A 26456-nucleotide genomic window follows, 5' to 3' on the forward strand; every position below is an offset into this window, starting at 1 on the left:
CGATTACGAAGAAAATTTTCTATAGAGAATGAAGAAGAAACGAAATGTTCTCGCGTTCTTTCGAATTTGCCACATTCAGACGTGTAATTTACATCAAATCGAACGAACGCTTGCGACACAACGAGGGAACTGTGTTCCGCTTCGTTTTCTCGCATTATTGTAAGGATAAAAAAGGATAAAAAAAAACCGCACTTCGTGCGCCTTCCTTTCTTTTCTTTCTCCTTTTTTCCACGGTACAAAAATAAATCGTATTATTATTATCCGAGAATTGATCGAATTATGACGATTATTAGAAATTAAAAATTGAAAATAAAATTGTTTCGTTAAAAAACGAAGAAATAGCTGCGTTATTATTATTGTTATTGTTATTTTTTCATAACGCGCATAATTAACTACTCTCCGCTATTCTCGACGCTATTTTCCGTTATTTGACGCTACCCTCTTTCGTTGATTTAACAATGATTCGCTTCCGTTTCTTTCAGATTTCGTTGTAGGTTGGTAGGATCGGGAAGGAACAAATTGCAACATTATCCTCGGTGATGTAACAAATGTTGTGGTAACATTTTGCTTGTTAAACCATTGGGTGTTAATGTGTTGTGTCTGGAAAAATTGTAGGAAGGTTATTTTCAAATCAAGATTTATTTATTTAATCTATTTTCTTTTTTCTCTCTTTGCGCGTTTTTCGTTTTTATTTGACGATAATAATAAACGTAGAAGGATTAAAAAAAAAAAAAAAGGAACGAATTACGTTTTATATTAAGTGTTGAACGAATAAAAGGAGATAAAGTGTTAAACGGGGAAAGGATAGAAATATTTCTAAACACGTTATATCGTTGTAAAATATAATGGAAAAGGGATTGGGCAATTTTCTTTCTCGAAGAAAAAGCGAAGGAAAGGCTGGATTACGTACGGTAGGTGTCGTAAAAAAATGACACGTTGTTCGATCGGATCTCGAAGGACTCGCGTCGTTGAGTTTATCGATCAACCATTTGAAAGGCAGAAACGGTAGAGAGAGATCTGTCTTCTTACCTGGTCGACGGTTCTCTGAAGGATCTGGCATTTGTCAGTCTTGCCAGAGCTCATGTCCGTGGCGGAAATCAGCTCGGCAAGCTCATCGATAAACAGGTTCTCCTGGTTCCGTCGTCTTTTTTCGTTAAGGCACTTGTTACTGTAAACAATCAAAATGAAACGGATCATTCGATCGTTCGATCCTTCTTATTCCTTATTCTTATCTATGTAACTTTCTTCCTCGAAATTCCAATTTTCCTTCTCTTTTTTTCACCCTTTGATTTAATCGAACGCATCCAACCATTATTCGACGTTCGAAATCGAAAATCCGTTTAATTAATCGATGAAACGAAATCGGTTGAATAACGATTAATATTGATTAACGAAGATAGACAGTGATATCTTGCACGTTTTTCAAGCACGAGAGATATTCGTAGATATTTTTTTATTTAAAAGGAATAGAGATCGCATTCGTAATAAACGAATATATAAATATTAAAGTAATAAAAATTTGTTTTATTTTATTTTCACTGGAGAATAATCAAAGTTCTAACGATAAAACGAGAAAGAGAAGAAAGGAAAGAAGAAAAAAGGAAAAAATATTTTTTCGAAATATTTAATATCGCAATCGCTACTTTTTTCATAATTGAACGGTACGACGTAACTTTTTGACCCGTTTTCAAAATTTTACGGGAAGTCTAAAATTCTTCACGGTGTTGAACACCATAATAGATTTTTACAGAATCACTTTCTATCTTCCTAGCGAAGAAATATATATATTTAATTAACTATTCTTAATACATTCATAGATGGATAACGGGAAAAAAGAAAAAGAAAAATACGAATACGAAATTAATCGTTTGATTCTAAACGATACAAAATATTGGAATAACCGGAATTTAAGTTTTATATTTTAATATTCAGATAAATTGCCTCTAGCATTGATTGCTATGTTCTACACGGGAGACTTCCTGTGCGCTTAATTGCCATTTCCCACAAGTGGATATTGTCATTCCAATGGTGATTTATTCTTCCGATTAAGCCTGCTCTATTTGTCGTATTACTTCGATTACTACTCCGTCTATTTTGCGCTATCTATTTTATCTTTAAAAAAAAAAAAAATATTACAAAGATTACGGTAAAATTCGTAAAAAAATTCTTTCTCGATTCGAATAAAATATTAATATGAAAAGCGAACAATTTTTATTTTCAACGATCGAAAGAAGAAAAAAAAATCAATCCTATCCATCTCCAAATTCGCCGTAATTCGGATCGACTCTTCTATTCACTATATATACTTCATTTCAGCAAAGCTCGCGAAGTTCCATAGATTAAATCTCCGCGAGGATAAACTGGCAAACAACTTCGAGAAAGAAATGTTTGGAAGAATGCGTATTCGAAAATATATTCGAAAAGAAGCGCGTCAACTTGGAGGAAAAACATGCGAAAGAAAATTAGGACATGGAGGATCGCATCGCGTCGCATTCCGGAAATCATTTCCCCCTCGAACGGATCTCGACTCGAGTCTCGTTCGCTCGGCCAATTTCATAGAAAGAAAATTGCTAGATGCTGAATCAACTCTTCAGTCCCGTTGAAACGTTCGGTTGACCTTGGTTGACGTCACGTCGCCGAACAGTGACTCTCACTTTGCCAAAGGCCGCATTTTCATGCGAATCCAGTTGCCTGATCGGATTCTCGCCATCTCTCCAGTTTTCTACAGGGATTCTCCCCCTCCTCTTTCTTTCTTTCTTTCTTTCTCTTTGATTCCTCTTTCTCTCTCTCTCTCTCTCTCTCTCCTCTTCATCGATTCTCTTTTTGCTTTTTTTTTCTTTTTTTTTTTTTTAAAAAAATCGAAACATAATCACGCGCAATCAGAAATCGTAGATAGCGAACTCGCAATATACGAAATTCCAGTCGTCAACCAACCGGGGGATCTGGTTGTCGGCAGAATTGATTCAGATAACGTTTGATAAGCCGACAGATTTTTTTTTTTACAAATTCGGGGCCATCGATAAATTAATTCCGAGACGATGACGAAGAAATCGATTAAAAACTATTCGCTCCTAGCACGGATGATGGATGATTCTTGCACGTTTTTGCACGCGAACGTAATCGATTCGTCGAATCCGAACGAATGGTTCGAGGAAAATTGATACATCCATGTATTCTACATGTATTTCGACATTGACGCATTCGAAAATTTATACGATTGTTGACCATCCGTGTGGTTTTTTATTAGATTCGATCGCGGATGGACAAATTCTTCAGATTCGTGATTACAAAACGAGAATATTACGTAGAATTCGGTTTTAACGATACGAAACAGCAATTGATTGATTAAAAAATCACGATCACGGTGTGTATTCGACTAGCTTCAGTCTTCAAATTGACGCGTATTAAATATTATTTTACACGAAAAGTTTAACCCTTAAATTCCGAATAATTTTTACACGTTTGTGAAATCACGAACTATTTTTATATACGATTAGCCGATAGGCCGATAACAATATTTCCATCGTGCATTTGTGAAAATGATAATCATTCGTTCGATTCGATTGCTATGATTCGAATAGATAAGTGGTTATATAGAGTTATATTCTCCGTCTTGTTCGTTAAAATGATATTTTTCCTTTATTATATCGTAAAACACAATATACCTTGACTTATTTATAATAATAGGTAACACGCATTTTTCCCCAAATGAAATTGATATAAAAACGCGAATGAGAATAGTATCTTCTTACGTACGTTTAAATATGCACAGAAAAAAAAAAAAAACTATTTTCGAATAATGAAAAATTTCAAAACGTTTTTAACAGTTGTTTTTTAGTTGGTCGCTGAATTAATTGGAATTCGCTTTTTGCTCTTGGCAACAATCCTTTTCATTCGACGTTTTCGTTTCAATATATTTTAACGCGTAATTGCCTACTAAGCAATTTTGCGCTAACTATGAACAGGGGGAAAAAAAACGGACGGAAACAAAATATAAATAAACAATTTACACGTATATCGAAAATTAATTTTCTTTACGGATAAATAACTTGGTTCGTTGATGAATAAAGCTACCTTCCAATCGTTCAGAAATGGTAAAAGATTCTTTCTCCGTGGATGCATTTTAATTTATATATCGTAAAACGCAATTACCATTTTCCTCTTCCACCATGCTTAATATTAATTATTTATTTTTACCCGATTTTTAGAACTTGCCCACGATTTAATCAACCGAGAAAGATATAACCTTTTTTAAACTTCGTACCGTATCGATTTCTGGATCTTTTGAGAAACGACAGCGTATATACGCACATACGTGCAAGCATGTTTGATCGAAGCACGATTTCAAAAATGACGATTCCCAAAAATATAAATAAATCGTTATTAAAATTATCTCTAAAATTTTATTCCTTATTTGAAATAAATATCTCCAAATAATAATGATATCAAAGGTAGTAAGACTCGTGTACAGATTCTCGTTATTTCTCGTTTCGTTGGAAGAAATAATCGTTATCATTTTTTTTCTCGGCTCCCCCAAAACGATTAATCGATACATCTACGTTACGTTAGGAGAAAAAGAATTAGGAGAAAGAAATGATCAGTTGTTTCGTCGGAGCGAGCAGCGGCGAGCCGTTATCGGTTCGAAAACTAACCACTGGTTCGACACTGACACGAGCAGCGGATACGCATGATTTAACTTCCCGACGAACTAGATAGGTATCAAATTAAAATGGACCCATGCTACATGTTAAACGTTCGCTTTACTTATCGCGTTTAAGTCCGATAATTACGGCCGCTTTTTACGCATATAACACGGTCGATGAATATGCAAAGTCGACTCGAGTCCAATAAAACACGGAAGTATACGCGCTCGTTTATAACCATTGCCACACGAATTTAACCACGATCGGTTGGGATTCTCGTTGATTTCTCGGGGAAAAAGGATATACGGATAACGATGGCGATAAACTTTACGATTTCGAAAGAGAAAAGAAAAATATTTTTCGAGGGGAAATGCGATAGACGACAAAGAAGAGAAGGAAAACGTTCGGGGTTATTTCGGAACAGAGGTTATACCAGAGCCGAATATACTGGCACGGTCCGAGTAATTCGACTGCTCTAACTATCTAGTCTAGTGTACGAACTAGTATAAATACGTCTGTATGAGTCATTAGGTGGTCCGATGATATCGATAGCGGAACATGTTCCTTTCTTTTCTTTTAAAATTCTCCACCGAATGATCTCCACCGATAATGCGAACCAACTTCAAATTACCTACTAATTTCTCATATCGATGTTACGATAAATCGATATATATATATATCTCGAGGTCGGAATTATAATATATATATAAATATAAATAAAATTTGATAATGCGATACTTACATTTGCGACTGAGGCTTGGCATCTGATTTCTTTCTTTTTTTGCTGATGCTGCCAGTAATCGCACTCATTTTGACCCAAAGCGGGTCCTGTAATTCACGCGGGCTAGGCCTGTGAACAAAAAGAACAAAATTTAATCGGATATACGCGTATCATTTACGATCGAAATCATTTCGAAAGTATTATTTTCTTTCAGACACGCGTAAATCTTTTTAAACTTTTCGACTGGTATTAATAAAACGAGTTTAAAACGCGAGTAACCGGAAATCTCTGCTATCTAGATCTAGAAAAATAAGCCTCGAGAAGAAACGTAATTAATGAGAAATTTTTCAAGCTTCGTTCCTTGCGATCGCGTAATTGTCGAATGGGTTGCAATTTTCGCAACGTTTCGCTCGCCACGCTGTAATATTTCTACCTGTAATTGTTTTTTTTTTTTTTCATTTCCTTCCCTTCCTTCCCTTCCTTTCTTTTTTAAGAAAAAAAGGGAACGACGAAACGGTAGACGCGTTCGTTTATCGACACGTGAGACACGTTGCATCGTAATGTATGGCGGAATTCGCGATGCGTATACACGAAGGGACACAGGACAATTATGGTCAAGGATACACGAGCACCCATCCATAAAACGCCAATTCATCGTCGCGTGCTGCACTTATTTCAATATCTCACCCGGTACACGCCTGATAAATAATTCACCGGGACGTTTCTTCGATTCTTTTTCCATTTTTTTTTTTTCCTTTTTTTCTCTTTTCCCCTTTTCGAATTTGTTTTTAAACCGCGTTGCGTTTGATCCCATTCGAAGATATTCCATCGATGTATAATTTGGGTAAAAGAACTTTTTACTTCGGCCAAAGAACCGCCGATATTTATTTATTACGAACGTAGAGAAAAAGAGAGAATAAAACGAAATATAGAAAGTTATCGTCTTTCGATAACCTTGAATCATTCTTCGTGAACTTTGTGCCGTCGAGTTTAAGATTTTATTATTAAAAAAAACTTCAAAACTCGGAGAAAAAATCGAACAGGGTAATTATAAAAATTTTAATATGCACGATGATGATTCGTTTTTTTTTTTTTTTTTTTTCGATTCGATGAAACGATCCGAATCTAGATATTAACGAGGCAATGGTAAGTAGATAATAACCGAGATAGCAGTTGCAAAACGAGCAAACGTATAGTTGATAGATACACGCTTAATCGAATCCGCGAATCTACCTAAGCAAAATTTTCCTCATAATGCGCCACGATATCGATAAAAATCGATCGGAGTCGATTCGCCAAGGTTCGATTCTCACGGTTCAACGAATAATCGAATCGTTGTTAATAATTCAGAATTGTTCTTGTATCTCGGTGCAAACATGTTTATCGAAAATCGTTACCAACGACGAGTTTCGTCGAATTTTCTCAATCAAAATCAACCGATTAATTTTGAATGGGAACGCGAATCGAGATGTTACGCTTCCACCCATGGACAACTTTGATACGAGTTTAGACGGGATTTTATTTAAAATAAAAAAGAAAGAAGGAAAATTTAACGATAAATACCTGGTGCCGATAGCATGTTGTCGTAATAACGCCATTTCTTCGAATAAAACGTTTAATAATTTATTCACCGTATCTTACGATCACGGTGAAAAGATATCGAAATAGATAGGTATGATAAGATAAAAATAAAGTATAATTCAATGGAAAGGACATATTTAAACGTGTATAATAATCTGTGAAACGTTACGTTCGTCTGCAAATAGCGTTTCCACTTCGTATTCGAGCAAACATTATCGTAAGTCGATCTCTTCGTTTCCAACGATATTAAGAAACAAATAGTTTTTCATCCGTTCCTCTCATCTCATCTTTTGACAAATATTTCTTACATTTATCGCGCGTGTTGTATAAAACCGGGAAAAATAAAATATTTCAAGCGAATGGTATTTCAGATCCAGCGATGGCTATCTACAAATACAACGATACGTGTGTATACCATTCAATTTAAAGAAACCATTCTTTTCAGGGACGAGATAACGGTCTCTATTTGTCGTACGAAAATCTCTCGAGAATCGTGAAGAAAAGTATCGAGAAAAATATTGTTTTAATAAGCTTTGGAGAAAAAATCGCGCGTCCCTTTTGTCGAAAACTCTTCTCCGTTGGAAAATTAAAAGAAAAAAGAGAGAATGAAAAGAAGGAGAGAAAAAAAATGCACTCGATATTCAAAGTTGAACGAACCAAGTTTTAATCGATACAACGTAAGATTTGAAATTTTGCGCGCATTGTTCGTCGTTTAAATCCGATTCGAATCAATTTGATATTTGATAGGCACGAAATGTATAGTTTTGTACGAATCGAATTCGATTGAATTAACGAGATTAAATTCTTCGTTGTGTTTGATCCATAAGATAGATAGTTTTTATAATTTTATATATCTAACGTAGGGAAATCCACTTAATATTACGTAAATGGATTTCGAATTGATGATAAAATTTAATCAATTAAAACTTCGTTTCAATTTATACGTTAAAATTGGATAGGTTAATTAAAACTACGTTTAATTCCCTTCATAAAATCAGAGTTAGCGAATTCTATCAATTCTCTAATTCTAAATATTTCAATGATATCGATAAAATCGATAAAAAAACATCGATTAAAACCGTATTTTCGATTATAGATTAAATTCCATTTAAAAAATAAGCTTTATCGATTATTTAAACTACTTACTATAAAAATTATTTCGTTAGAAAAATTTCTCATCTTCGCTAAATCAATAAAAAATCCATGTCGGCCGTTAAATTGTGTATCTATTAATATCTTTTAAACATTTAGTACCTTCTTGTTTAATACTGATACTAACGAATAGCAACAACTCCCAAGAAAATCCAGTATTTTCTAGGGGGTGGTCGAGATTATTTTTAATCAACTATTTTTATAAAATATATAAATACCTTACCTTAGAATTATATTCTAAAAAATCTATTTTTAATATGTTTTCCTCCTTTTATTAAAAATATCCTTTTGTAGGGAAACAGGTTATTTAATTGTTATAAAAAGAGATTTTGAAAAGATTATAGATTAATTTGTTCCACGATGTTATTTATTTATTTTTTTTTTGATAAAATGATAAAACTCGTTAAAAATTTCACTGTAAAACGCATTATTTCTAAAAACAATTTAACGATAAATATATATATATATAAAGAGAAAGAGAGAAAGAGAAAAAGATGAATAATGAAAATATAAAACGAAAAATAAGTAATCGTTTAGGGAGGAAAACGATTGAGCGAATAATTTGTCTAATATTAGGGTGAAAGTAGGAGGAGAAGAGTAGAAAAATTGACACGTAAGTGAAAATGAAGCGAAGCCGAGCAACCTCGATTTCGGCAGCCAATCCGCATCCGCGATCTTTCGAAAATGACGGAGCCAGAGACAATTTGACACGGTGCGCGGTCCGAGAAATTCTCGGGTAATTTCTCTCGTAAATATAGCCGGGATGGACGCGAGCGCGTTACAAAGGAGCAAATTAGACACGTGCGTTGATCTCTCGTCAGGCATCTTGACATATTTGCCACTCGACGTCACCTAATCACCTCGGCCGCGCTAGCCAACATTTGCAACTAAGTTGCCAAGCCAGAAACACCGAGAGGATACCGTTTATACATTGTTTTCAGAACTGGCCAACTTTATCCACGCTATTAATCGTCCGATTTCTGACCTTAACGTCACGGTCCAGCGCACGAAATTGAAAGGAATTCGTTCTCCTTCCTTCCTTCCTTCCTTCCTTCCTTCCTCTTTTGTCTTCGCCTCTTTTGGTTCCGCGTCCAAGTGACGTAGCGTTTCACGAAACCAATCGATCGATCGGCACTCGCGTAATTATACATATATATGTATAACGCAAATATTATTGCACATCGATAACAATAGCATTCCTTTTCCTTTTCCTTTTTCCCTTTTTCCCTTTTTGGCGTTGAGTACAATTTCTCCTTATCGCTCTCTGCATCAAGATAAGGCGTTAATTCGAAAAAATGTTCCACGACATCGAAGACTTATTACCTATCGCATTACCATAAAGCGGATAATTTTAGAAAATCGCTTCGTGCTTGCCAAGACGAAAATGTAACGAAATGTAAGAGGACTCGAAGTAACTGTATACACGGTATACGTAATATACAAAGATTTATAAGACGGCGAGCAAAACATCACGTTTGGTCGTAGATGCGTGTACGATCCGGATTGAAAAATTCCGTAACTGCATCACGTTTTTCACGAAATGACGTTCCCGCGTATCGTGTTTGTATTTAATGAGACAATAACGCGTTTTCATGACGTTCGTATCGTTATCACGCTTGTTTTATTAACGGATCGTCTGTCGTTTCGTGTGCAATGAAACTACTATGCGGTATAAACGTACGCGTTGCAAGCGTTATATATGAGCGAACGTGTACTTACACGCTCTTCGACAAACCGAGATTCCGCGAATTAGCCCCGAATAAACTAACGAAAAATTATTCCTGTCCACCCAAGCATAGCGATCGTTTTGTCATTCTCGTTTGAAAAAATTTCTTACAATTTCTTCGAATTTCACGATCGAATGGAAGATCAATTATTTTTGAACAAATCGTGCAAGTTAATTTTTGCCAAAATGGCTGCCAATCGTTATTAATTATTCATTTACTTATGGCTCCATGTATTTTTAAATTTCAAATTTTTAACAATCTTTTTTCTTATCCATCTTCTTTTTATATCTATACAAGTTTGATCGGTTTTATCGATTAAAAATCGATTAAAAATGCATTAAAAGAGTCGTTTAAAACTCGATATTACTAATACACTTTCCTCGGCCCTAATCTTCTTTCTTGGTGTTCGAGCGAATACGAACGACAATTTACGGCACGTGGACAAGAACCGCGCGTGTCTCGCCTTTCTTCCTCTACTCCTTTTCCAACCACAATCTCGAAAATTGTACGCCATCAAGCATTATCCACCTCTTCTTCCCAGCATTTTTCCTTTTCACCGGTTTATTTTATCGGTGAATCGAGGCAACTATCTATCGAAAAATCAGTGACCGACTAGTTATCCCTGATGATATTTCCTGGGGCGAAGCTAGAGGATTCCCCGGATAGAAGCCAGCCTGTAAACACGCTGGAAAAATCGTGATTACGGGTATTCGTTGAAATTGCAATTCCGATAGAGATAGCCTCTTCCGAAACGGGTTTAATTGATAAATGCCGTGAGTAAAGATTAATCGGAGGAGGAACGAGCCATCGATCGTGCTTCGCTACTTATCCCGTGGCTCGACTTTGTTTCAATCGGACGAGAAACGATGCGAGAAGAATTTATTATTTTTCTTTCGTAAAGTTCGATTTCGTTCGCTCGTCTCGCCGTGCGTGAATCTTCCACTTTACAGAACTATAAATAACAGTGAATCGAAGATAATATGGCGCAACAACGAAACGCCGGTAGACACGGTGCTCTAACAACATTGCGTAATCATCGCGATACACGATGATAAATTCTGAAATTTCACCGTTGCATAAATTTGTATACGCGACCGGTGCATCTTCGAGTCCGTTTCACTTTCGATTCTGGTTAGACGCGGAAATATCCTTTTTTCGTATCGATCAATATCCCATTTTCAAACACTGTTCTTCGATATAATAAATTACCAGATTCACGAAATATACAGAGACAACAGAGATAAAATATTTATCTCTGTATTTCATATAAATAAAATGAAATCAAGAATTTTGGCAAACAAAAAGATGGATAAAATTCTTTCTTTTTGCATAGTTTCATTCGTTTCGAATTAATTAAAGTTAAAAGTAGCGGTAGAGTACAAATTCTGATTCGTGAGAAATCAGAGGAATGCGAAAGAAAGAATCGCAGGTGAAATTTTTCCTAATACCAACGCGAGATGTTCTACTTCGTGATTCGTTTGGCAAGTAACAGCAAGCACGAGCAAGAAAGCAAAAGCGTGCATGAGAGTGAGCCTCGAGAGCGGCGTTACGTTCGATCTTTTTTTCTTTTACACGTTAATGAAAAATCTAATCGTTCTCTCGCTTCTTTCGTCTCGCAAGCACCGTATATTCGAGAAACGAGTAAATATCGCGAATATCAACGAACCAAGAAGCAAAGTCATTTTCCCCGTTGTTTCGATATCAATTATTCGTTCGAATTACTTTTACACATTTACTTTCGTTATTCTTTCTCACCCAGTTTTTTCCTCGGTTATATACGTATAAATAAAATTATAACAATGTTACCGAGACGACACGATTCAAAAATTGTCCCATACGTTTTAATTTGAATAAAGCACGATTTATAGCCGAGTAAGAAAAATATGCGCTATTACGTTACGTGCAAAGTATATAACTATCAAGTAATCACGATCATCGGGCTACTGTTTCCCCGTTTAACGACGCTATCAAGTTCGAACGACGTCGGTTTCTCGAATCGCGTGATTTTCATTCATTGTGTCTCAATGTATTCGGAATACTCGCATTGTTACGTATATTTATATATCTTGTATTATTATAATTTCGTATCTTTCATCGCTCTCCTTTTATACATACATACATTCATATATCATATCGCAAAATATCGAATTAAATATCGAGGTACAACTTTGTGAATAGTTGTTTCGCGAATAATTGAAAAAAATATACATAAAGGAGTTGTAACGTTAAAGTAATAACGTTATATATTAAAAAGCGATATTCAAATATTACGAAATTTAAAATGCATTGGTGGAAAGTCAGGCGTAATTCAGATACAAAAATTTTAAGCGAAAAGATAATTTATCTCGGAGATAAGAGTAATAGCGATAACTTGGAATATATATATATATATGTATTTATAAAATTGACTATGACCTCGATGTTAAATTGCAATCAATTTTCGATGTGGAGAAAAAACACAGACGAAAAAGAAAAAGAAAAAGAAAGAGAGAAGCGACAAAATTTGGACGAGAACTGCGTCTAACCGCGACAAGGTCCGCGAGGAGAATCATCGCGGATCGAAGCCACTCGACCTTGATATCAGCTCGAGAAGGAAAACGATTGCTTCCGTTGTGCGCGAGCGGGACGCGTGAACGTCGATTTCGAGGCAACGCCACCACGGATTTTCGCGGTCTCAACGCGCGTCGTGGCTTCTCCCAATGTCCTAATTCCACGTTTACGTTGAATCGTCCGCTGCTGGTAATCAATAATTTTTGCGCGCAAGAACGCGAGCAAAAACGCGAACTACAATCTACTAATATCCATTGCAACCAGCCTAGCCACCAACGTATCAACGCTTCGTTCAAACGCTATTCCATTATCGCGTCGTGCACTTTCGATCTTACTTTTCTCCGAGAAGCATCCTCACGATCCCACGACAGACTCCAACAAGACGTGTGGACGACACCTAGAAACCAACTTTCCATTCCTCGATATTCCTCCGTTAAACGCACATCGCATCCGCGAAACGATTTATATCACAAGCACTCGCGCGCGAGATAGACGACGCGAAACTAGTGGAAGAAGAGAGCGGGTCGATCGAACGAAGGTAAAACGGAAGTGAGAAAAGAGGAGAAGGGAGAAAGACGAGAGGCAAAGGAGCACACCCGCAGCGCGGCAAGAAGCCGGTGCTCGTTTCTGCCGACGTCACCACTTATCGCGTAGAAGAACACCTTGCATCACTGCCACCGTCGTGTATCCACGCAGCCGTCACCCAGTTGTCACGGACCCAATGTTCCTCTCCACTCTTCTCCTCGTTGCCAATACGCGCTGCCCGTCCGTTCTTCCATCTCTCCTCTCCTATCTTCTCCAGAACGCAGCGCCACTCACTGCGCGCGCTCGCATCCAACTTCCCTCTCTTCGCGATCATCGCTCACCACCGCCGCATACGCCACCGTCGCGTGTTTCCTCTTTTCAAATCCAACCACATACGCGATCGCTGCCCTTCGCTTTTTTCCTCCTCACGATTATCGACCGGCCGCCCGCGTATCGAGATTGCTAGCGAACTCGAATCCAAGGCCCGTCATCGTTTTCGAATGAGCAAGGAAAGACGAGATGGGCCGAGAGGCCGGACTCGCCACGGCACGGCCGACGAGCATCGGTCGGTTGTGGGTCGAGACTCGTATATGCGGGACCTGTACCCGCGTGTAATATAGGTCAGTGGGCCAGGGCGATCATGGCAACACGGACATGCGCGGCGTTGCGCGCACCCGCGACGACCGACCGCCGCGCCACGAGTTACGTGCCACGTTTATTGCACCCGACCGATCCGATCTCCACACCTCTCCTCTCTTTCGATCCCTTTTCGTTCCACCGATACGGAAACGATCGCGTGCGCTTCTTCCCGTCGCCATTTCTCCTTCGTCAAACCTAATTTCCTAATAGCAGAGAGATTTCGGCTTTTTAATTGCGTGCGGACCAACCGTTCGTTGGGAAAGTGGGTCGCCGTCGTGGTCGTGCCTTTTTTCTCGAAATGATAGATTTTCGAGCAACGTGGAGGGGGATTTCCGAAACGCAGGAGTGGGGATACGTTGACGCAATTGGGAGACGGTTCGTCAAACGAATAGGGGAAACGATTACAGGTATTTCCTTCATTTTTCCATTACTCCCGTGAAATTAATTCATATTTGTATTATAAAAACGAAAATCTTGAATTCTACCGGTAATTTCACATGGATAAACGTTATTAAATTTCCGTATTTCGCAATCCGTTCCATCAAGATCCATATTTTGTCGATCATTTAGAATAATTTTTCAAACCATCTCGAGTATTATCGTTTGCCCTCCTGTCAGTAGAATCAGTAGAAAAGAAAATATAAAGGAAAGAAAAGAAAAAAATGGCGAAGGCACAAGTTAGGGAAGGGGTTTGAACGAGTTGGATGATGCCGTAATCGCGTATGCAATTACGTTTCTTCTGTATAGAGCGTAATCGACAAAACCAGGGATCTTGTATCGCGTACTTTCCTCGCTGCGTGCCACTCGATCCGAGTTTCCCTTCATTTTACCCGCTTCCCTACGCGTTTCCCTTTCTCCCGCTGCTCCACGCGATTGCGGCTATTCCAACGTCGCTATGGACCCAATTATGGCACAATGCGCTCCAACAAATTGTACGCTCTTTCTCTTCTCGTTTCGAAAATTGCGGGGAGGATCATCCGTTTCGACAAATTTGCGACGAGACGATATAATAACAATAAAGTAATAATGACAATAATAATAAAATCGAACACGTTTTTTCTTGATATCGAAAGGAAAGGAACGATCATCGCGCAAATTTTTATCAATTTACCGTTTCGAGCTCAAATAAAAAAAATTTTACAAGAAAATTGAAGGATAAGGCGATTATCCATAAAAGTTGGCTTTTATTCGATCGTCTTTTTTTTTTTTTAATGCACCGACGTAATATTTCGTTATACGTTCGCCGTTATGCAGCATTCCATCGAACGCGTCGATTCGATATCGATCTGTACGTGATTTTGCGAGAAAAAAAAAAGAAAGAATCGATAAACGAAATATCGAAATATACACTTCTTTGGTATAACGAAAATTGATCTTTTTTTTCTCGATCGATTGCATCCCGTTTGCACGGACGATGCTCGGATTTCATTTTTAAGTAATCTCGAAAAAGCTGACGCGATTCGAATATTTCATAGCTTTTGCCTTATCGCTTCCCAATCATTTTTTACGCTTCCTGTTTCGTCACAGATACGAATCACTGTGATATTTTTCTTTCAATGTTTTTTGCGGACGAGATACGGACGACAAGATACGAAAACTTTAAAATTATTAAATTACCCGATAGTTGTCGGATAATTCTTTCAATTGGAAAAATTTCGCGTCGATAAATTTGTTTGAATTTAATTTAAAAATCAAGGAAACGTTTCAATTCGAAATCTCTTCTGCTTTAACATAACGTAATACAACGCAAAAGAAATTGATCGAACAAATCTGAACCCGATAGAAATATTTCCGATATCTCGATACACGATACAGATATTTTCTATTCCCTTCTAATTTCACCGCGACAAAAGAATCTCATCAACCTTATCTCCTCCGATGTACCAACACAGTTAAATCGGCATATCCTTCGACGACATTCCTTTGCCATGATTCGTGAGTATATTAGCGAAAGATTGGTCGATGAATCGTTGGCGATCGTGGCGGAAAAATCGCGAGATAAAGAAACGTGTCGCAAATATGAGCCACGAAGCGATATTTAAAAGAGTAGGCAACCCGCGACACCGGTTGCCCGTGTATCCTTTAACAGCCATAAAATATGATTTCATAGCATTCGGCGAATAATGACGTCACTTCTATCGCTGAAAACGGGCAGGCCGGAATTTGATACCCGGTCTGAATTAGGTGCGACAACTTTATGCAGTTTCTTGGCTTCCGATCCCAACAAAAGGATTCCAAACTGGTTGCTCGATCGGCCTTTTAAACGACCACCGCGTCGTATCGAGATGTCGAGAGAAAAGAAAATCGCAGGATTATCAAAATAGCGAGATCTTCCCTTCTTCTTCGCTTTTATTTCCTCCAATTTCTCCCTAATATTCTTTTTTTTCCTATTAACAATTTAAATCGCACCTATTAATAAATGAGATCATATTTCCCTTTGTATCCCGACCGAATCGAGACTATGGAATGAAATTTGAATCCAGTATTTTAACGAGTAAAAATTCTCGAATCCGGTTGAATAACGATTATTCCGAGCCGATCTCAACGAGAGATTCGAGACAAATTTGCAACAATGATTTTTCATTCCGCGATTTTTGTATTTTATCTATTCATCGTCTGTTCCAGACGAATCTTTCCCAAACATCAGCTCGATTAACGTAGTAATCGACATTGGGAAAAAAAAATCTTACACGCGTTTCTTTTCAGTTTCATCAGATCGAATCGTCTGGAAATACGATGAGCGAAGATTCAACGTCGATCAACAACGGCAAGTTAATATTTTTTGTTATTTCATCGACGAGAATACGGAGAAAAATTGCATTTTTTCAAAACAATGATTAATACAAAGAACAAATAACGAAATAATTGAAATCGATCATAAACAGGTCTCTCCTCGTTACACCATTGACATTTATCTATCTTCTACCTACGTGTTCACCAGCCTGCCTACGTTCTCTTCCATCGGATATCGCTTGTCACGGCATATTCGCACTTTCACAGGTAAACACCTGTTCTTCTCGAGCTCGGCCAACAATCGTCATCATCGATCATCCCGAAACTCGATCTCCTCCCCGAGAGAATTTGCCAAAAGGTGTCCGTTACGATCTTTGAATACAATCGTGATTCAAACAAGAAGATCGAAATTACTGGAAATTGTTTCGAGCGATAGAACGAGGGGAATTTTGTAAAAGAGGAAAGAAAAAAAATGAAACAGCTGGAAAAATAACGTTGTTTCGATATTGGTCGAATTATCGATCTCTCTTTAAACGAGAGATAGAATAAAGATTAAAAATATCCATCGAACGACGGATGATCTCGCAGGAGTATCGATTTCCCGCGAAAGGAAAATGATGGAAGAAAAGATTCGCGTATTATCGGCCGTTACTCGGATCGGCGAAGATCCGTAGAAGGCGATCGCGCATTTAAATTGGTCGAGGTCTCTCGGTTACGCTCGAGTAGTAGCACACTTCCCCGGCTCGGATATGCAGTTGTAAACTGTTCTACGCCACGGCCATCGACCAGAATTCCCCGCGCATGCATCTCTATACACCCTTTCTATCCTTTCGCCGTTACGAGTTCAGGTTCACGCTACACGTGCCTTCCCTTTATCGACAAGGGAAACGATCCAAGCGAATATTTCCACGATCTTTTTGTTTCGCGCGAACCAGACGTTGCGAAACCGCGAAACGAGATAACCGATCCGACATTCGTCGCCTTTACCTTCTCCTTTCATTTCTCCATTTTCATCGTTCGTCATCGATCGTCTTCGAAAACGCATGGCGATGGCGGTGGTGGTGATATCGTCGTCAAAACGATTACCACATCGCAAAGTGTCGTATTGATCGTGTAAAGAATTATTCGATTTGGACGTGTTAAAAAACGAGCGAACTCGTGCGGGTTTTATCGTCGGCTCGTTACCTTTTATCGGAGAAGGGAACAACCGTTATAACTCGTTTACAACGTTTTTTTTACTATTTCTTTCTAGGTTGGTTTTAACAGAAATGAACAATTTTCTTTTCGTAGGCGGAATTTAGGCTCGTCTTTTTTTGCAATTCGTTCGTTTCGTTGGCTCGTTCGTGGTCGTTGGAACAAATTCATCTGTTACATATATATTTTCTATATCTTGTAAAAACAATCGAGGATCTCGATCCATTGGAATTAAGAATCCAGATATTAAACGCAATAAACCCTCGTGGAAACTGATTCTATTATATACGATATTAAATTGGAAATTTCAGCTCTTTAAATCTTCGTAAGATTGCTTTTACGGTTAATATTACCCATTGTATTCGCGATTACTTGGCGAAAATTTAAAAAAAAAAAACGTTTCCTCATCGTTGTCTCGCTAATTATGCGTTGATTATCCAATATCGCGATATTCGCTGTGAATTTTCGATTATCCCGCTTATGCTTCCCACTTTTATCGACGAGCAAAGAGAAAAAGATTTTATCTCGACGCATTTTTTCTTTCTATTCCTTTATATTTTTCCACGATCCTCGCTCGTTTTGCATAAATATTCGCCTACGAGATCGTTCGAAACTTTTAATAGCACGGCAATTTTAACGGATGATCGATAAACTTTAACTTTATCAAATTCTACTTCTCGAACCGTTCCATAGATTCGATCGTTGAACGACGAGCGTGCAGAAACAACGATATCATCTCATTATCTGCTAGAGATCAACAAGATGTTCTCCTCTCCTCTCCTTCCTAGCGAAAAATCACCATTGTTTCTTTCATCCCGGATCGTACAATTCGAATAGCGAATTAAGCACGGATTCGACGATAAGGGATACATCTAGGCACGAGAGATACGTTAGACGGGATGTTAATTAGCGAGGTAAGAGGAATTTCGGATTAGCCTCCGAGGGAACGGGCAGAGCGTGGATAATTCAACGATACCGTGTTCCGCTCCTTTCGATTCGTCCACGAAACGAGTTTTCATTTACATCGCTCCTCGTCTTAACTCAAACGTGTCGCACCTCAAACTTTCCCCTACCCGACGCATTCGTTATATAACGTAAGATCGAAACATTCGACCGATGATCGCGAGGCTTGTTGCGATGCAATCCGTAATTCGTTTCGCACACCACCGATATCGATCGACGTATCGTACGGAAAATAATGCGCGACAAGGATCCGTCCATTTTATATATTTCGATGCCCGATTCTACGGCGAAGAACGCGCTGAATCCTCGTAATCGCGACGAAAAGTGAAACAGGCGACAAAAAAGTATCTCTGGATGGAGAAGAGGCAAAGCAAAAAAAGCGAGACGATCGTCGTAATTTCGATCTCGATCAAAGAGAATTTCACTTCCTACTGTCAATTGCAACTTCGATTAAGACCAAGTACACCTTCATTTTCTCTCTCTCTCTCTCTCTCTCTCTGACCTCCTGCGATTGCTTCACTCGAGTGAAAGTATGCTAATAAGCTTGCCATAATTTTACGTTTGAAATTAATAGGCAGGCTCTATCGTCGATAATTATCGTACACCTTGGCTTATTAGGGATTATTAGAAGTCTCTTTTTCGAATAAACACGAAGATAATTGCATTAATCCGTAAGGATGCGTCGTTTATCCGCGTCATTTCTGAATAACGTTTACTCCTTGACAACGACAATGAAATTCATCGATAATTTCGATACACTCGCATAACGTACAATAATACTCGCGTAATTACATTTCATTGCCGTTTCATTTTCATGGAATGAAAATCCGTGTATAATTTAAACGCGCGAAAAACGGAGGTGGAATTTTCGTAAAAAAATCAGGCGCGCATTCGATTGGCATTTCGCAACCGTTCGCGACTGTTCGAGTCGGTCCCATCGGGCCTGATCGATGCTAATTAAAAGAAGGAAAATCTCGTTTCGAACAAGCCTTCGCCATTGAATGCAAACTTGTTCGTTAACAACGTTATTACGCGAGAGGAATCGAGAAACGCGTTAAAAATTAGTTAATAAATCCATCAAAAGATAAAAGATCAACGTTTCTACGTTTCCGATTCGATTTCGGAGAAAATCAAATCCGATTTATCTCGATTACTCGGAACACGATCGTGCAACTTTGTTCGATTTTGAAATATTCCCGACGGGAAAAAAAATAAACGATACGATTAATTTTCTTTCTTTTTTTTTTTTTTTTTGAAAAATCAGCGTTTTCCATCTACGAGCATCGTCGTAGAAGCATTGGAATTACGCAAAGACCATTCACCGATGGCATTGCACACTCGCGAATGATCTCGTTACTCGGATTGCTCGCCGAGTTCGTACGTTCTTTAATCCTTTCACCGTTAATCGTTAAATAAATACCAGTTACATTCGTTTAAATTTGTTTGCGCAGCGGTGAACCTTGCTTCGTTGTTATTTTTTTATTCCGATATCACGCTTCTTAGTCACCGCGATCGTTGTCGCTTCTACTCGAATTATCGCACTCGGGAGGATAGAGGATTCTTCTTGACCCAATTCGATTTTCTTATCTCGGAGAAAATTTGTAATCGAGCGACGAAACGCGTCCGAGTTATATATTCTAAAGTTTGCTTTCCCTTCTTCGAAGTTGGAAAGAACTAGGACACCTCGCGCTCCTCTTTGCAAAATTTCCTCACCATCCGTTCGAATTTTCTATTTCTACGGAATAAAACACGCATGCGATTAAACGACGATCTTTACATCGTGTCGTATCGTAGGGAAGAAGTAACGAAACAAAACGCGAGTGACAAACGATCGTAAATCGATCTTCGTTGATCGTTTGGCCTTTAATTCCAATCTGGTTACCTTCTGTGTATATCTGAATGTATCGCGAGCACGTAAGGCGAAGAATCGGGAAATGGCGAGATAAAAAGTAGGGAAGAAATAAGAAGGAAGAAGAGAGAAGCGAAACGAGGACATCCGGGATTCCCTCGGGGAATGAAACGCATTTCCTGGCTGCTGAAATCGAGCGAGCCGAAGCGGAGGTGTTGTTCAATTTTGAAAGTGAATCGAGCCGGTGAGTGAAAGCCACCGATGCGTCCCATCGGTGAACGTGACACGGTGGCCAAATTCAGGCCTAAGCTGCAAGTGTTTCAGGGACGTGTCCGACTCTTGCCCCGTTTCGAAAACCTTCGCACGCGAGCCGACTTCCTATACGCTCTTCCCTTTCCTCCCTCTCTCTCTCTCTCTCTCTCTCTCTCTCTCTCTCTCTCTCTCTCTCTCTCCCTTTCTCTCCCCCGCCCTTTTACGGATTCGGCTCGCGTCCGTCAAAACCCTTTGCGATCTCCGGCGTCGATTACGCCATCCGAAACCACTGCTTTTCCATTCTAAATATTTTTATTATACGTTACATCCGTTTCTTGTGAAATACCGATAATTTTCATTTTAATTAATTTTAATAAACGAAGCAAAGATCGCGTTAAAAATGGCGAAGAACTGACGCACTAGGAAATGTAGTTTGGTATCTTTGGAGGAAGGGAAGGAGGAGGAATAGCGATTGACGAAAGCGAAAAGAAAGGAAAAAAGGCGTCTCGTTGACTTTTCGTTGCCGTAAACGTCATACATACCGCGCGTCAGGATGCGTGGCGCGTTTTCGCAGAACCCGTTTCGCGAAAAGCGAATCGCCGCGATGAACACGTTGCGACGATTATTTTACGAGAATAGAGGCCGAGAGGGAGCAAAGTTCAAGGGGAAACGGAGATGGATTTACGATCGCGGAATTCGTCATGCGAAATTAAACGAAACATTTTTAACGAAGAATCGAGTTTCGAGATTAAGGAGGAACAACAACGTATCGAAATCCCGTCGAAATCAATTGGAAGATAAGGGAAAGGAGAAGGGAGAGAGAGCGCGCCTCCAGAGAGTAGAGAACGAGAGGAAGAAAGACGAAGAACGGACGGACGCGTGGAAAATTTAATAAAGCGGAAATAGAAATATGAGAATTTCACGCGAAGGGAATGCAATTCAAAGCAAAGAACTTTATATCGTTTACGATCTTCGCATTTCTCTCTGTTCTTCTATATATACACGTATATATGTGTATATATATATATATATATATACACGTGAACGGCGCAGCGGCGCGGTAAGCGTGACGATCGTTTCAAAAAAAAATCGTTCATCAAATCATAAAGATTTCAAAAGTGCAACGCGAATATTATTTATTTTCCCGCGCATTCTTGATTCTTGATAATTTTCTTTTTAAACGAATTGAACGAATTTTTAAAAAATGGGATTTTAAATTAAAACGCGATCGTAAATCGTGAAATATCGGTTTATTTTCAATCGGGACGTTTAATTCGCGAAAGCGCGTACACGGAGGAGAGAAGAAGAGTTTTGATTTCAGCATTTTATACATTCGATACGTGAGTCATCGTTCTGTTAGAAGTATAGTTAGACTCGGTAAACCGGTCCTGCGTTCTTTAATTTCAAACCAAGTATCGCGCGTTTCGATATGTAAAAAGTTGAGTGTATACTTTGTGCGCAACTGCTATCACCGGCCTCCCGCTTTTACATTTTTTTTAACGATTTCCGGTTCGCCGTGAAAAGTCCCCTCTCGCGCGCACCTATCTCCACCTATCGCATAAATCACCACGTCTTAAATTTCAACCGATAATTACAGTTATTTCCCGATGCTACGGTTTCGTTCCACCTCGCGCCAATTTCGCCTCCAAATTGATATCTCGTCACTGACGGCAAAGCAAACCGGACATCGAGCGGATTTCAATTCGATTTAAAAGCGCCGCGATCTCGTAAACCAGTCGACGCGGCTCCGTTCGATCGACCAACGATTTCCCTTCTCATTCCTTCCTTCTCTTCTCGCACGAAAATTTCCACTTTTCCGCTATAATCGTGCTCGTTACCATTATTACCACGGCGCATCATCGAACGACATACTTTTACATCTCGATAGAACGTTCGATGCATGCTCGATTCACGATAGAAGTAAACCGTTTCCTACAGGGACTAAGCTCTCCAATCTACGCCAGAGATCGGAGGAGATCTTTTTGTCCGCTCGAGCACGATCGAAACGAAATCGGGACGAAGAAAACGTATCGTCGAAACTATAATAAATCTGGTGCAACGCTCGGCAATTGAAAATTTGCCAAGAGTAATTGGATAACGCGATATCGCGATCGAGATTGTTGATGTATCGACGGAACGAAACGAAGGGACGAAAGGAGAAATGACACCGGGTTGACGAGATGGTAATGGTAAACACGATGCAGACGTAAGGTGGGAGAAGGGAGAAATGGCGTTGCCATGTCGACCAACACGACGCTCTATTGTCACGATGACGTAACTTTGCGTCTTTGCGTCACACAGGGTGGTGGTAGACGAGGAGGGAGTGGTTTAGGCGTACTTGTAGGGCAGGGATGCGTTACGTAATCGACATCAAGACCAGCTCGTATCGATCGCGCGGTTTTCGCGGCGGAAAGAAACCGCGATTAGAGCGATCGTGTGTCGCCAACTCGAGACTCCGAAGAGAACAGGCCTCGTCAAATTATTCGTATCCGTATCCGAGCCCCCACTTTACATTCGTTCGTTCTCCGCTTGTTTTCGAGCGCGCCCTTAACCGAGTTCGAGCCTGGACATAAATTCACGGATCGGCGGCGAGACTCTCTCTCTCTCTCTCTCGCGCGCGCGCGCTTGGGCCTGTTGTAAATAAAAGGACGACTACGTTCGCTCGTGAAACTCGCCGCACGTTCTCCAGACACGCGATTGGGAAACAACGATAGTGCTCGTGTCGTAGTTTCGATCAACGATTGTCCGTTTAATCGATTCCACGAAAAACGTTAAAAACGACGTTTTTCTCCTATTTTTTTTCTTTTTTTTTCTTTTTTTTTTTTTTACAGCTTTTAACGAACAACTTTATCACTTTGAACGTTATTCGCGACGTTTCGTAATTGCGACGATTCGAGTATACGTATAAGAAGGTAAAGAAACCTTGAAAAAAGAAAAAAGGAAAAAAAAGGAGATACAGAAAGGAGACGAGAAAAAAAGTAGCGCGTATATGCGTGTGAACACGAAAGAAAAATTATTATCTACTCGGTGAATGGGCGTAAAAACGCAACGGGAAGTTTGAGCAACATCTCGGTTAATTAAAGCGAAGAAAGTCAATGTTAAGCGTGTGTATCCATTTGAAATGTGCGATAAATCTCCACTACTGGTATAAACGTTGCCGTGTCGCGTAATTTATAATCAAATTATATGAGAAAAAAGAAGAAGAAGAAGAAGAAGAAAAAGAGGTGCGAAATTCCGAAAAACGAGCTCGATTCGGGGAGGACGAAGAAACGAAGGGATAGCCAGGATATTCGCGTGGGGAGCACTTAACTCGACCGGTACGGTAATTGTTAGACGACTTAACGAGGCGTCGGGACACGAGCACGCACTCGTCTGTATCAATATTTGCGTAGGTGGAAGCATCCACCGCGAGAGCTGATCGCTCCTAAAGACGGCATTGTTTGCGCTAGCAGAACGAACCGTGTCGTTTCTGCACGCGACCAAAGGAAACATCTACTACCAGAGTTCGGTCTGAAGAAAATTTCACTTCCCTTCCGAAACGGGGGAGATGGAAGTTCGCTCGTTCCTCATCGAGAATGGCCGATCGTCGTTTTTATAATTTTTGACAACAAAATCGGGCCCAACTCTCGATCAAATCTCGATAAATCCTCGTCAAAAGTAAATGTACGATTTTACTCGAAACACGTGAACGTGAAAATGTAAAAATATCGTTTCGAACGTTTCCCGTGTATCACGTATCGCTCTTCAAAGTTTAAATTTAGATCAAGTTATAAAAGCAATAATTTCGATCAAAACCAATCTCTCGGAAGAGTTACTAGTTTATTTCGATCGATGACAATCTTCTTCTCTCTCTCGAACCGATTAAATTCCGTTACGAAGAAGACGTTGAACGAGCACACGTACGAATGCAGAGGTCCACTTTCTCTCGTGGATCAATGGGAGAGAAAAAGAAAAAAAAAAAGGAGGAGCAAAGTTTCCTATTCGATTTAAAATCCTTTAAAAAGAGAGTGAAAAGCGAGACGACCATGAATTCGGAGAAAAATTTTCTTTTCGTTTCTCGGGAAAAGAGGTGGAAAATCGAGTACAAAGAAATAATAAAATAATAAGCTCGTCCTTGCTAACTTTTCTCCGTTCCATCCTCTCCTCGTTGTTGTACGACTTTTCAAAATTCTAATATATATTTAAGACGTTTACTTTTAAACTTTTTTCTTGAAAAACGAATGTCTATTATTAGATGGATAACGGAGGGGGAGATGTTTGCTTTCGCTTTTTCGCGAATCCGCACGAAGAAAAATAGAGCGAAGAATAAAATTATATCAGAGTAGAGGATGGATTCCGTACGAGTACCGGTTATGCGATTCACCGTCACCGGATTCTCGTGAAACGCGTGAACGCGACGATTACGCAATCGTTATTGGCGAATTCCACTTTGGTCGCGTCGATCGAAAAGAAGGAGAGTAAAAAGCGCGAAAATAAGGAAAGAAAGAAAGGAAGGAGCGAGGAGGACGCGTATGAAAGTGGTCGGTGCGCCCATTAACGAGCAGCATAACTACGAGGTAAAAGCGATCCGACTCGCGATCGCAACACGGTTACGGAATAATTAGGAGTACTCGTTGCACACTTGGAGCGGCTAGCCACGCGCTCGAGTTTCTCTCATCTTCTATAATTACCAACTACGAGCCTAGGACTCGCGAATCGATAATTCCTACGAGCTTCCGTATATCGCGCGTCACCGAATAAAAATTATCCTCTCTCCCCCTGTCTTTTTTCTTTTACCCATTACCAATCTTGGACACGTCGAGCGAGAATCTCTATTCGAATCCGTTTGCTCCCAGGGAAAGAAAGGTGCAAAGTTGGAAGACGGTAGCTTGGTCCGAAATATAAGCTCGTATATCGCGAAGACAGGGAGGAGCGGCGCATTGTCTGGAGAAAATCGACAGCAACGGGATACGCGTTTGACGAGAGGAGGTAGCGGAGGGCACGGATCAATACCGGAGAAACTCGCGCCTTCGAAGAGGGGCGCCTTCCCTCCGCCTTCACCGCCGCCCCCGTAACCGAGAGCACAGGGCTCGCCGCGCGGAATATGGAAGAAAAAGAGGGTAAAAGCAGGGCGCAGCTGATGGAAGAAAGAAACGGAGGGAGCGAGGAGAGAGGAAGAGAAGGGGGCGCATCAGTTCCCCGAACGCGGTCCGCTCCTGACCACGTTCAAATTAAAATCCGGTCGGCTGTACGAGCCGAGGAGAGACGGTGATTTCACGGAGCCACCCGACCGACCGACCGACCGACCGACCGACCGACCGACCACCACCACCACCACGAGATCCCTTCGATTCCGAAAAGGATCCATCTTGGTGGTTGTTGTTGATGGTGGTGGTGGTGGTGGTAGTGATGCTGGTGCTGCTGCTGTTCGCTCTCTGGTAGCCAAGGTAACCCAAGTGGTCCGAGGAACCGCTCTCGAATTTTTCGACCATCCTCTCTCATCCACGCGATCGGCCCTCGCTACTTCCGTTCCCCCACCGCCATTATTTCTATCCTATCCCTCTCTAGAAACGTGCCTAATCGCTCCGCCATTTCGTTCCTGGAACCTTCCAGTTTCATCGTCTTTTACCAACTTTCGAGGGGAATGTATTATTAGCGGTTCGTTCGAGATTCCATTCCATTCGTTCTCCTCGTCTTTCGTATTCGACAAAAATTATTCATCCAACGAATTAAAACTATATCTGTTGTAAAATTGCGGCGAGATGAAAAACTTTTTTTAATTAATCATACAACTTGTCGATCCTCTTGCGTAATCAAATCGAGCAACGGCGTTAACAAGAAGAATATTACGTGGCGATCGTTACTGGAATCCCTTCGTTACGGAGATTCGTCGTTGCAATTATTTCCAACTAAATCGGAATTAGATCAAACCTTTTTCGTCGTCGAAT

At 39.8% G+C, this 26456-nt stretch overlaps 1 protein-coding gene across 24 annotated transcripts in view; it reads right to left on the reverse strand.

Annotated features, from left to right (window-relative positions):
• The window catches only part of LOC107999744 (nuclear receptor coactivator 3), a 93876-nt gene that overhangs the window by 31919 nt on the left and 35501 nt on the right, over window positions 1-26456 (reverse strand). For 6 of the 24 annotated variants that reach the window (XM_062086498.1, XM_062086496.1, XM_062086512.1 and 3 more), the window contains exons 3-4: window positions 5386-5493; window positions 1030-1168 (exon numbers count right to left, since the gene is read on the reverse strand). In XM_062086498.1, the coding sequence (XP_061942482.1) occupies window positions 1030-1168; window positions 5386-5493 (247 nt within the window). Of the gene's footprint in view, window positions 1-1029; window positions 1169-5385; window positions 5494-6927; window positions 7663-12709; window positions 13648-26456 lie in introns of those variants that run through there. The other 18 variants (XM_062086515.1, XM_062086492.1, XM_062086490.1 and 15 more) reach the window with 14 other exon arrangements.

The sequence above is a fragment of the Apis cerana genome, linkage group LG16, assembly GCF_029169275.1.
Source record: "Apis cerana isolate GH-2021 linkage group LG16, AcerK_1.0, whole genome shotgun sequence".
Lineage (NCBI taxonomy): Eukaryota > Metazoa > Arthropoda > Insecta > Hymenoptera > Apidae > Apis > Apis cerana.